At 36.8% G+C, this 13,840-nt stretch overlaps 1 protein-coding gene across 8 annotated transcripts in view; it reads left to right on the forward strand.

The window, feature by feature from the left end:
• LTBP1 (latent transforming growth factor beta binding protein 1) overlaps nt 1-13,840 on the forward strand; it is a 216,663-nt gene that overhangs the window by 61,281 nt on the left and 141,542 nt on the right. For all 8 annotated transcript variants that reach the window (XM_013300211.3, XM_055816603.1, XM_055816605.1 and 5 more), the window contains one exon: nt 7,555-7,730. In XM_013300211.3, coding sequence (XP_013155665.1) covers nt 7,555-7,730 — 176 coding nt within the window. The remainder of the gene's footprint in view (nt 1-7,554; nt 7,731-13,840) is intronic.

Consider the following 13,840-nt stretch of genomic DNA (forward strand, 5'->3'; position numbering starts at 1 on the left):
TCATACTTTTAAAACATTTTCTAGATATAACAAGCTGTAGTGACAAAATGTTTTTGCTAATCCATCTGCATCTACACAAAAACTTGGTGTAGTTACTTATTGGTTTTTTGGCGCTTTTTTTTGTTTGTTTTTGTTGTTTGGTTCGTTTTGTTGTGTGTGTTGTTTGTGTTTTGGTTGGGTTTTTTTTTTCATAATTGTGACTTAACCTGTCAGAATTTCAAGAGTAGACCAAGGTTTTACATTCTTTACTGGCATATTTACTTTTTTGTTATTAGAGACCTAAATGACAGATTTCTGCTTAATTCAGACAAGGCTGTTAAATTCATTCTGAGAATATACTAATCTTGTGTAAATATATGCTTACTAGTCTCCAAGACCAAATTATATTTGAGGGTTTGCAAAATTTCTTATACTTCTAAGTTAAATAAGTAACTGAAGTGAGGTATTAATGTGTTAGTAGACTTCAAAAGGACCTACTATAATTAATATATGACCAAGAAAAAAAAAGTATATCTGTTCGGTATCTTTGCCCCTTTTAAGCTTGCAACATTGTTTTATAATTTAGAGTTTCTTAGTAGCCTCTTGTAAGATAACTCTTCAAAGTCTTTTTCAAATTTCAAATGAATTATATCAACCAACTGGGCTTTTTGCTGTTTTGTTTAACATGCTCAAGAATTTGAGTAGATTAGTGATGCATGGTTTTGCTTTGCAGCAGCTGTGCTTATTTGCCTTTATCCTATCACATCCATTGTGGGAGTTTGTGTTTCTATTTTTAATTGCCATTTCAGCATACTTTTCTAATACCAAAGTCTGTCTCATGGGTGGACAGATTAGAAATTATCACTAGTTAATACATCTTTATCAGAGTAATATTTTTATTGCAGTGTCAGTGTGATATTCAGTAACATGCCATTAGTCCTATGAAAACAAAAGCAATTTTTCTGTAGAAAGTGTAATGTAATACAGGGAAGGGATATCATATGTTAATTTACTAAAGATTAGGTATTGAAGTTGCTCAGTGCTCTCCTTAAGTAAGTTTGCCATTAACTTGTGAATTTCATCTTGACTCATTGTTGCAACATAGTGAGTGCCTGCAGGTCAAATTTTAAATGCAAATATTTGTGACATTGGTAGACACTCTTTTAAAAGCTGAATTATTAATGAGTTTGATACCCTTCCTGGTTTCCAAAAGATGCTGACATGAATGTAGTATTATCAAATGTAGTGTCCTGGAAAAAAGAAAACCAAAATCAACAACAGCAAATCGATAAGAACAAGTCATCGACACACCTAGGGTTTTTTGGTTAGGTTTGGGTTTTTTTTCTTTGTTTTTCCTCCTTGAACTTTGTTGGTAAGAGGTGCCTGACAAGTTGAAGGTGTATGTATGGCTGAGAACCTGTATGAAATAATCTGGACATCAAATTAATTCATCTGGATTCATGAAGAGCTTTCACTGGTTAAGTGTTGGATAATCAGTAATTTGTAGTGTCTAGCTGTTCATTTGGTGCGTGGTGAAAAGGGAAGTTTGAAAGTTGCTGTTACTGTAAGACTACAGACTTATGTCATTCTTGTTCATTGTTGTCTTATATTTGATTTTCCTAGCCTTCATACATATTGTTTCCTTAAGTGCTAGTTTACTTTGAGGATAGTTATGTCTTAAGAAGATGTTTGTTTTTACATGTGCATCAGTGTATCTTGATGGCACTTTGGAAGTGGGGTGGAACAAACTTCCTGTGCTCATTCTAATGAAAAGTTCTATTAGGCAAGCTCTCCTTTTTCCCACTGATAGAGTTAGCATTTAGATAATTTAATTCCAGTTCAGAAGGAGTAGTACTCAAATGTAATCTTTAAATGCTTGATTATATGAGAAATGCTTGTCTGCTGTTGCATAACTTACAGGAACTGTAGTTTCTATCAGGTTGTGTGACTGAGCATTTATATTTTTGCTCTGTATCTGAATATTTCACCAACAGATATATTTCTTTTGCCTTAAGATGTTTTTCTGCTTTTTTGACATCTAGGAAATGAATCATTGCTTGTCATTCTGGAGAACTCAGTGTACCTCTTCTCTTTAGAAGCCTGGAAGAATGTTCATAATCTATACATTATTGTGTTGTATGTGGAAGATGGAATGAATCAATGGAGTCATAGTTGCCCTTAGTTTGAAAACTGTTCTTTCACAGAGCTTTAGTTCTGCTGTTATACCATCTTATGCTGACAAAAGGATTCTGACCAATGAGCAATATATATTTCAGGGACAGGGTTTTTAATTATGTGTTAAAATACATTTCTGTACATAAAATCAATTTTCTGCAGGATTTTTGCAATGATGAAAAGAAAGAAAAGCTTGAACACTTTTGCTTTTCATCTTTTGTGACTGGTAGAATATTGTGAAATAGGCCATGCTTGATTAATGTTAGATATGATAATGTAAAGGGCTTTGAAGAAATCCCATCTGTTCATCATCAGCTGGGAAGTTAAACTTTTTCATGTATCTTAAAACAACAACAACAGAGAAGCAATGTAAGGAAGAAACAGCTGACAAAGGTCAGGCTGAACTAGCAACTGAATTTTAATAATTGACAGGGTGGGGGGATTTAGTTCTATTTTCATGCCTTTTGAACTGTCCTGCATATTTTCTTTACTATCTCATAGTTTTAGAAAATGGGGTTTCTTTTCCTTTTGACTGTTCATTGTGAGTTTGAGAGGAGGTAGTGAAGAAGGAATTAATTTGTAGGTTTGTGTAAAACAATTGTGTTAGCAATTTAGATTTTTTTTTTTATTATTATTATTTTTTAGGTATTGCTAGCTAGGAGCCAAGCATGGGAGCATCAGACTTACAGTAAAGAAAGTTAAGAAAGCAGCTTGAGTCAGGCTTGTCTTATTTAGTCTAGACAGTACTTTTCATGCCAAACATTGCTTGTCTCACTTCTGCTTGCCAGGGTTACTCTGATACATTGCATTCCTGGTTTGCTTTTATCAAGCAAGAAAGCTTTCTTTTGTATGATAGTTAGCTGCAAATGTTTGTTCTCCCTCTGTAGTGCTGTTGTAACCCTATTAGTATTTATCATTATGTTTGTTAGTTGAAAATGCAATTAGCTGTTTGTCTAGTGTGTGCTTCAGCAATGGAAATTTTGTCAAGTTTATTAATGTCAGTTTTGACCATCTATTTACAAACTACTGGATGAATTAGTGACATAAGCCTGTGTAATGTGTAGTCTAAGCTGTTTCATGCAAAATTTGAATACCTGAACTAACAATTGCGTCTTTTTAACTAGTGTTAGAGAGCTTTAGTGCTTTAATATTTTGTATTGCAACAATGTCCAGAGGTTGCACTGAGCTGTGTGGTGTTCAGACATGCAATAAGCAACATGCTGAAGCTGGAAAGCAATGAAATACCTTCAGTTATGGTGATACTAATAGATAACAGCTATTTATCTCTCACTGTTAGGTATAGTGGCCATGAGTTGATGAGTGTGCCTTTCACTTCTTTGTTTTAAATTATAAAGACCCAGTTTAGGGTGTCTGTGACCTACTTTGAGTATCCTCTTGTGGTAGGAAGATAGCACCAGCTATTCCTACTGGCCTTGAACACTGAGTAGTGTTGTGAAGAAATCAGTCTAGCCTGCTACTTTTTTTATTAATTTGAATAATCCAACACTGGGAATAGATGAAAACGCTCCATTTGGTGCCTAGTATTGCTACCCTAGTGTACTCTGAACAGTGATAAAGCAGTTTCCTTGTGACATCTTACATTTGTATCAATTGTTTCCAGTGCTGATGTATGACTTGCTGCCTTTCTGAGGCTCAGGCTCTCCTCTGTCTTCTGAGGTCAATTAGAAGGTATAGTCCTGAAGGTTTCTTTCACAGGGATCAATACAAGGAACACACACACACCCCCAAACCCCAACCCCTCACTGTGTTGCTGAGCTCACTAGAAATCCTACCTTCTTACTTAAAAGACCTGCAGCACTGAAGGACCCCTATGTGCTGGTCTAGGAAGAAAAAAACCTGGGTCCTTCACTAGTGCCGATGCCCAAGCTATTGATAGAGCTATGTCACTGGTCTCATATAGCTCCGATGATATAGAGGAGTGTCCTTGGTTCTAGTGGAAGATGCAGTGTCTCCGTTAGCTATGCAATATCCTTTTGATTATGAACTAACATCTTTAAGAACTAGGGCATGTTGAGAAGAATTTGAATATCAAAGGAACAGTCTGAACAGAAGGATCTCATAAATGGGTTGATTTTTGACCATATCAGCTCCTACTGGAACTGCACTTCTGGTGAGCAAGACCAGTCAAGCTGGTCGGGTGGCTGGCAAAAACCTGCTGCTAGTTAGCTTGTGTCCATACTAGCAGCAGATGTCCAATACTGGGCAACTTTTAAACATTCGGAGTACTTTTGTGTGTATCTATACTCAAGATCTTTGGTAGCTATACATCAAGATCATCAAAAATGAACACAAATGTGCATGAAAAAGGATCTAGATGGGTATTTTTGGTTTCATGCAACTATTGTAGGCTCACACTTTGATGCAAGACTAGGTGATTTTCAAGATTAACAACCTGAACGTGAGGTGAAGATGTTTCCTCTTAAAGCACTGGAGCTTCTAGAGTAAAGATTACAGCTTTTCTGTGTACTGCTAAGTAAAATACTCTCAAAAAAAACCTTATTTTTATACTGCCTTAATAATATTAATACTTAATGCAAGCTAAATTAAGGAAGAAAATTACAATGCCTAAGAAGGAAGGAAGAGGCAACTTTTTATAAATTCTTGTGGTAAAACTTTCAACCTCCAGTGTATGGCTTTCCTGTCTTTGGTGTGGTGTGTTGTTGGGTTATTTAATGATTTTTTTTAAAAAAATCATTTTCATTTCAAGTGTTATGATGGGACTCTAATGTAGGTTGATGGCACTGGACTATAGTGTGACTGGGTATGTGGCAATATAAAAGGTAACATTTTAAAACATATTACAATCTTAACAGAAAACCCTCAGGCACTGAAATGGCAACATCTGTGTCCAGGCAAATACCACACCACCATTAAACTTAAATATATTTTAACTTCTAATAGGTTGCTGTAGTGTCAGCTTCTGTAGTATTTTGACCTTTGTTGTTGTGGCCTGCTTATATGTCACATGGGAAGAATTCAGTATAGACCCTCCTATGTCCAGGTACAGAAGTGGGTGTCCTTATATCTAGGGGTCAAGTGAGACCTGTAGGGGGAAAAAAAAAGGTTTGTGCCCGAAGGATTGCAGTGACTCTTCAAAGAAATGAAGTTTATATGTAAGCAGTACTGAAAGCAGTGACTTCAGCTTTATCACAGGCTGATGTCGTCTTGGTGATATTTCTTATTAGACTGTAGAATTTTGAACCTGATCTCCAATGTCCCTGAAGCCTCTCTTTGATCTGCTGGTAGGATACCTAAAGACAACGCAGAAAGTACAGTATCTTCTCTGAAGCTGAAGAGAGTACTTTTACTGAATGTAATGAGACTGTGTAAGCACTATTAGAAAAATTTGACTTGGAGATAATCTGAGGAGTTATGTTTCCGTTGTATGTAAGAGTCACAGAATGTCTCTATTAATGAATGCACTTTTTCTCAAACTGATCCAAGTTAACAAGAGCATCTGTGTAGGACAAAACCCCATTGTCTGTCCTAACCACAAATCCATTGGCTACAGCAGTTACTAAGCATCCTTGAATAACATGGCTAAGGAATCAGGCATTGCTTTGGAGATGGGGATGTCTCAGGCTCCACATGCCAGAAAACAATACAGTTATCATCCAACTTCTCATTCAGCTGAAACTTTTCAGTCTCACCACTGTGGGGAAGTGCTGCTCAGCTGTCCTCTGTGATACAGGGCCCATGCATTATTTTCAGAGGACAGTTACTTACCCTGCAGAACTGTGCCTCTTTGAGGGATGGTTGTTACAAATCCCGTAACTTTCCTGGTTTTCCACTTTTGCAGACTGAACTTATTACAGACCCTTAGTTGAGAAGAAAGTGAGGGTGTCGTACAGCATCTCGCTCTGCTTTCATTTGAACAAAGGAAAATGTAGTCCTGGTAGCCACTGTTGTTGGGTTAGTAATTGATACTACTCTCTGAGGAACACATATCTCTACAGTGTGATTGACACTAGCTACAAGTTCTTGAAGACTTGCTGTTAGTAGGTTTGTTACTTGAGGGTGTGCTAGTACTTGCTAGGCAGTGGAACTCTGCCACCCAGGGCTCCAAAGCAGCTTGCAGTTTCATTTTTTGTAGCGAAGAGCTGCACAATTTGCTCCCTTGCTTGTTTATTGCTGGGTAGCACTTGGAAGAGTGAAGGCCAGTTTGCTAGTAAAGAAATGATTCATACTGCTGCTGGTGACTAAATAACCATGTTTCTTGAGCAGGGCAGAAGGGATTTTCTATGAAAGTTGCTAAGATCTTGTGCAGTGAGAAGCTGAGGTCTTAGGGAAGAATTTAATAATACAAGTAAGGAACTGGGATTGGCAGTGAGAGAATCAGTGAGCTCGAAGGAATCATCTTGTTTAACACGAAAAGGGAAATAGTTTTGCTGTTAAAGGAAGCCATGTGGTTATGGGACATTTGTCAGATGTTCAATAGTGCAGGCAAAGAGTAAGTGGATGGGGAAAGTAATGTGATGCTGGGAAACAGAAACACATCTGAAATGTAAATGTCTTTGATTTTATGTACATTGAGTTTCACATTGTGGTCACTCTTACAAATTCAGGTCAAAGATGTACCAGCTGGAGGCTGAATGTTTACATGTAGTATTGTCTTGGCAGGCACCTTGCAAATGCCAGCAGACGTAAGTGCTGCAGAAACAGGAGGACACCTTAGAAAAAACTGCAGCTGGGGCATTTGCTCAGCATCAGACATGTAGGCATGGTGTTCAGGGACGTGGTTTAGTGGTGGACTCGGCAGCATTAATTTTACAATTGAACTCTATCTGAAGGGTCTTTTCCAACCTAAATGATTCTGTGAGATGGGAGACAGGCTGAAAAAGGGGAAGAGGAGCTATGTGGGAGTGGAGGAATATGGCAGAGAAGGGAACAGGATTTCAGGGAAGAGAAGGGGAAAGTCAGCTGGGCTTAGGTTCTACTTAAGATACCTGGTGTGAAATGGTGGTTGTAAGAAATGGAGAGAGGTTTGAATGCAGTGCTGCTGCTCTGACCAGTCTGGAAAGCTATGTGTGCTAACAGAGTTGAGTTCCAACTCGTGATTTTGAGGAGAGCTTTTTCCTATTCCTCCGTTTTCTGAGGTATCCATGAGATTTCTCTTGCTGTGTTGAAAAGGAAGTGATATAATCCCCGTAGTCTTTATTTGTTAGCTGTTGAGCTGACAAGACAATGAGAATGCTAAATGCACAGAAAATCAGGTGCTTAACTGAAAGCTAGTAAGTTTCCCAAAATATTTTGGGAATTTTGAGTACAGTTTATTGTCTTTAATTGTTTACCAGTAGTTTTAAAGTTTAATTTATTAATTCTTAGATCATTCTGTCTGTTTTTTTTGTTGTTTTTGTTGTTTTTTCTTTTCCAAAACAGGATGATACCCCTGTCATCTCAGACACTGATGATGAATCTTCATCATGGCCAAACACAGGAATATGTGATCAAACCCAAATATTATCCAGTAAAAAAAGTGATTTCAGGAGAACAGTCCACTGAGGGCTCATTACCACTGAGACTGGGCCAGGATCAACTTGCATCACCTTTCCAATGTGAGTACAACCACCAAGAGCATACTCCCTTCTTTCCTCCACCAAAAGCATGCCCCTCCCCCCTCTTTTTTTAAGATCTTGAGATTTTTTTTTGTTCACCCGAATTGCAGTAACACTACAAGACAGAAAACTGTTAAAATAATTAAACATAAGATAATTCTTAGATTAGTAAATGCTCCAGTATTCTGCATCCTCTTGAGAGGCAAAACAGATTTCCTGGATGAAGAGAAGAATTGAACCTGATTCACTGCTGGAATCTCATAATGCTATTTCTTAGATGATAGTTCTTCCTTCAGATTTTTTTCCTTCAAATAAGGAAATCCTTTGTAGGAAGGTTTCCTTCAGATAAGGAAGGAACACTTGTAGGGTAGGCATAACCATGAGTGTAGTTAGTGTAAGATGACAGTTCTCTTTGCTTCAGTATGATGGATACCCTTCTTGGAAAGCTGGAGTCCAGGACTGTGGACTCTTTGGTGACTGTTTTTCTCTATATTTAATTTATTATGTGTTTATGAACTTCTGCACAGTATGGAGGCTGCATGAGAGTTTCTGCTTCATATTTATAAAAAAGGGGTTACGTAGGTGCCCAGCTTGTGGCCTTGGCTCATGCCCCATTGTGTGGGGAGCTTGAGGACAAGTTTTGGCTTAAAGATGAAGAGCTTGAAGAATTATGGGTTAGGTATTACAGAGCGTCTGCTGGCTTGATTTGGAGAAAAGTTCATGCAGTTAAATAATGGACTGATTAACGTGGAGACCTAAGGTACTTGCAGTCTGCTGAGAGAATTCCTCTGCTGTAGCAGAGAGAAATGTGTTTTGCTGAGGATTTAGGGAAGAGCCTTTCCTTCTAAATCCGTAAATACGGTTTCTTTATGTATCTTTGCATTTCTGCGTTGCACATCTTTATGGTCTGTCCTTTTATACTTAAATGCAACCTCCTGCTTCATTTTTTCCTCAAGTGTAAGTTCATCAATTGTTAATTAGAATCTTGCCTCTAATGAGAAGAACAGTGGGCAGCTGGAGGTCTTTTGATTACCATTAAGTGTGGTGAAGTACAGAACCATAGAATCATTTAGGCTGCAAAAGGCCTTTAAGATCAAGTGCAAAGCACTACACCCCTTTCTTAGAAGATTCAAAAAGATACTTAATCACATTGTAAACATCAAACAATTGTCCCTTTTTCAAATAAGATACCATTGCTTTTCTTCCAGTCAGCTGTAATTTTCCTCCAAATAAAGATATTAGTGGCCACCAGGACTGGATTGTGTCCATCTTTTCTGACCCTTGCTAGCCAAGGAGTATAAAAATCCTAGGTTGTATAGGAGACAACTCTATGCAGCTCAAAGACAAAGGAGCCAGTGCTTCTAGCTCTTCCTAGCTTATTGGAACTCTTCTGTTATATACAGTACTCTGAGGGACATGACTAGGAAGAAGTTAAATAGTCACATTAAACTTTTTTCAATTAAAAATTCATTTAAAGTTTCTCCTGGAACATTTACTCTGGTGTATCTATGAGCAGTTTCACTTCTATGATAGCTTTCAGAACATATTTCAGTATAGTAGTCTTACTAAAAACAACAAAATAGTCTATTCTTTTTTGCCTTTTAAGCTGAATTTTACTGTAAAGTTATATATCACATCAACAGAGCCTGAAAATTCAGGAAGCCATTGGGGTTAAAATAATAGCGTTTAAAGTCATCCGGGGATGTGAGTTACCTGCCAGCAGCCATTCCTACTATCAAGCATTTTGATCTTCTGTGCTGTGGGTTATAAAGCTTTCTCTGAAGACTAGCTAGTGTAATTAGTCATAAAGTTTGCATATAAAAATTTTAAGTTCTTTAGTGCTAAATTTGTAATTCTCATTCATTGTGCCTAATTGGTGAGGCTGCTGCAGTTGTTCATAGTGATTTTTAAAAAGCTTTGGGTTTGTTTTTGTTTTGGGGTTTTTTTGTGGGTTTTTTTGTTGTTGTTTAAAAAACAACAACAACAAACCAACAAATTAACCATAAATCCACCCTGGAAATAATGTTAAAGAACCTGAATAAAACATTTTTTGAGTTCATTAACTCATGCAAATTTTCAGAATGGTCACAATTTCACTCCATAATTAATTATGTCTCCTTATGCCTCATATTGTAATTGCTGTTTTCTTTCTGTGGCCGTTTATTGCTTTTTTTCAAAGGGCTCATACCACATTCAGTATGGAAAGAGAGAGAAAAGTCAGGACTCATAAATATAGTGTTGTATAATTTTCAAGTGCTTGTCTTTAGAGGTGAAATGCTGTTCTGTTCTCAAGCTTTGAAATTGTCTGTTGTACCATAAAGCATCTATCTGATGCTATTTAATCAGTACACTGATATATTTACTACTGCAAATTAATCTTCAGATGTCTTTGTACAGAATTGGCAAATTCTTAAGGATAAGGCTTTGGAAATTCAGAGCCTTCTCAAGCAAATGAAAATAGCTCATGTTGGTTAGGCTGACAGCTGCAGAGAAAGTATAAATATGGTTTAGTACCAGTAGGAAGACTGAATATATAGTGATGAAAATAAACTTGCAGTGGAATTGATATTATCAGCAAAGAAAAACTGAAAAGGATAAGATCATGTGGATCTGAACATTTGTAATGTAAACATTAAGAATACTTTTAACATGTAGGTGAGGCTGGCCAAATAGCCTGTCTTATGTAAGCCCACCATGAGCTATGAGTAATTCTCAAAGGATGCATTTCTTTCTTCTAAGTACATACCAGCACACTTGACCTACAATCTGCCTGAATATTTGAAACCTCAGGGTTAAAAATTCCCTAAGAGTCTAACAGTAGCAATTTCATCAGCACAGAAATTTCAACTGTAAAATTCTATTTGCAACCTAGTAGTCTATAAGATGATACTTTCCATAATTTGGGTCTATCAGCCTCATACATTTTTCACTACTCCTTTAACTGTTAAACAGTAACCACTAGTCAGTGCAAGCTGAGCATGGATCTCTAAATATCAGCGCTGATCTCCCTGACTTTATAAATATAATGCTGAAGAAAATTAATGCAATTCTGTGCTGTTTCTATTGGTCTAAAATGTATATGTTTATATATATAAAATATATAAGTATGTGATAATAAGCAAATTATAAACAGAATGCGTGCTTTCTGAAATTCCTTTCAACACAGTTATTGTAAGAACTACTTATTACAGCAGTAAGAGGCTAGGAAGTTCTCACTTTCACTCTGTCTCCTTTTGCTATTAAATGCATTTTCTGAAGAGTTATTTAAATATACGTCTTGTTTTCCAGCCTGAGATCTTTGAGGGCTAGATTTTTAGTGGCATTCAAGCTGAAAAAAGTGAAATTTCGGTTCTGAAATCAGTTGTCTGGTGTTGCCTGTATTTGTAGGACACTTTTACACATCCCTCACCAGGCCACACATCTCCATGTGTACAATGATGATGCCACCACTTCCCTGTCTTAGAGGCATGTAGTGAACATATATTAGTTGGCACCTGAGGCAACCAGAAATTGCGCTAAAAGGAAAACTGAAAAGGAGGTATAGAGAACCTTACTCTCAGCTTCAATGGCATTGTATGCAGTGAATAAAGCATATGTTTATATAATAAAGTAATCCCATGGATAAATAAATGTTAAAGAGATTGGGCTCATTTTCAGTCTTAAATCAGGAAGGCAATACCACATGTATGTGAAATTTGCAATTGAAGTTGCATGTTAAGTTTATAGAATTAAATAGTATGGATGACTTTTTTCCTTTCTTTTAAGTAGATGTTTTTTTCTGGTTTTCACCAAAATGCCTTATAAAATGGATTAAGGAGACTTGTCTCTTTATTTTAGGTAGAAAAATAAAAACATGTCTCAAATTTTAAGTAGTACAGGTTACACGATGGTTGGTGAATACAGGCTTGCAGCACCCTACTATGACTTACTTGTGTGTGTTGTGGCTTGATGTTGGACAAGTATGTGTGTATGAGTATTAGACTTCTAGAATCTGCACATGGTTCCATGGGCAGCACTTAAATCCTTCTGTAAAGATGAAATAATCTTATGAAAGTTGTGTAACTGTTCTAACTATTGATATATTGCCTCATTTTACAACACAACTTTACATATGTTTATATACATGAAATAAGATCAATGTGGAAGAAAATGTCCCACCCCTGAGAACTGTGATGTGCAGAATACTCTGCTAAGATTTTGGCATAACAATAGCTTTCCTACTATTGGAAGCATGATACACTGATAAGTTAGAGAAGCTCTTTAAGCTCATACATAATTTACACATTCTGGTTTCACTGATGACTTCATAGGTTAATTTAAGCAAAACCAGGTGTCGCTTCAAAATTGCAATTTAAACTATTTTTGTGAAATTGCACCATTCTGACTTCACTATGTGACACTTACATCATAATAATAGTATTTCCTCATCAGTAAGTATGGGTAAACAGCTGTGAAATACATAAATGTTTTACTGTTTTAAAAAAATGCATACAGAGATACAACACGTGTTCCATGTAAATGCATCTGTATGATTCAACATTCTACCACAATTCAGTGTCTTTAAGGGAAAACCTCCCTCAGGTCTTCAGTAGGTTAGATATTCTCTCCACCCTTCTTGGTATTTGTGGAACCGCTCTGCATAAACAGCAAAATAGTACTCTCACTGGCTTGTCCTTAACTGATGCATTGTGTTCCTTGTAAGTTCTGCCTACATATGGATGGATGGATATTAAAGCTGAACAGTGGTAACTTTTATAAATAGAAAGTTTGGGAAATTTGGAGGTAAGGGAGAGATGTTAAGGCTGTACTCTTGACTACACAGGGTATAGCCAGCAGAATAAGTTGGGTAAAAAGAGAATGAACAGTTAGAAGGCTAACAAGCAGAAATAACTGAAAAATCACAACACAGTCTATTAGGAGGGAACGTGGAATCAAACTCACTTCAGTCACTCATGGACACTGACACTGATGTCTTGCTCCTGAGGTTGTACATAATGAAACACAAATAAGGCAATGGGGTAGTGTATAAATGTCAGGGACTTGTTTTCTCAAATGCAAGATATTTGCATGTGTGTCCAGAGCCTTTGCTCCCCCTCAAGAAGCAGGGGAGATTTTTCAGGGACATTCTAAAACATTTTAAAAAAAACTTCTGTGCAGTCAGCATCAAGGTCAGACAACACCGTGGCTTTTTTGACAACAAAACCCAAACAATTTTAGTAAAGCATCCTTTTCCTTTCTCATTTAAGAGCATTACCCGTACTGCTATTTGAAAGGCATGACAATTCATAAGAGCTGTTTAAAGTTAGCATTTGATTCCAGTGGGACATGGAAATGAGGCTAAATTCCAAATATAAATTGACCTAACTGCATTAGTGTTAATCTAGTTAACTCTATCAAATCAAGCAGCCCATTCACTTTGCTTTAAAAAAAGTAGTAGTGACAAATTCTGAACAAAAATGACTTTAACAAATGAACACAGTTTATTTAGCAATTATGAAAGTCTATGGTGTTTGAAATCCTTGGGAGACAGAACAACTCCATATTAAACACAAACTACTTCTCTCAATATACTAATAATGCTGCAGGCATTTTAACAATACCCTTTTTAAGCTGTCTTTGAGTTTGTTTGTGTATCCATAAAGGGCTCACAGCGGAGGAGGCCAGTAAATCAGCACCCCCAAAAAAGTACCGTGTTTTTCTCTTTGGACTCTGAAAAGATTTTATGGCCCTGAGATCACCAATAATTGAATGTCTGCTTGACTGTGACAAAGGCTGACTATGCTTTTATAGGAACTAATTTAAATGTTATGTTCACCCAAAAATGAATGATCATCTCTCTACGCATTAAAGTATGGAGGCCAAGACTGATAAACAGCAGTGTGGGGAAAAATGTTGGAAAAACGGACTGGTGATCTGGCAAAGCAAATTAAAATGAGTTCAAAACGTGTTATAGCTAGGGGAAAACACAGACTGAGACAAATGCATCTCAACTGCTGTGATGAAAGAGAATTGGCTCCAAAACCAAAGATTTCTTAAGAAGAAAAAGAGAAGAGGCTTTCCAGAAAATTCTGTAGGGGAAAACCTCTATGACATGTTTGAAAAATGGTAAT

This window comes from Falco peregrinus, chromosome 11 (genome assembly GCF_023634155.1).
Source record: "Falco peregrinus isolate bFalPer1 chromosome 11, bFalPer1.pri, whole genome shotgun sequence".
In the NCBI taxonomy this organism is placed as follows: domain Eukaryota; kingdom Metazoa; phylum Chordata; class Aves; order Falconiformes; family Falconidae; genus Falco; species Falco peregrinus.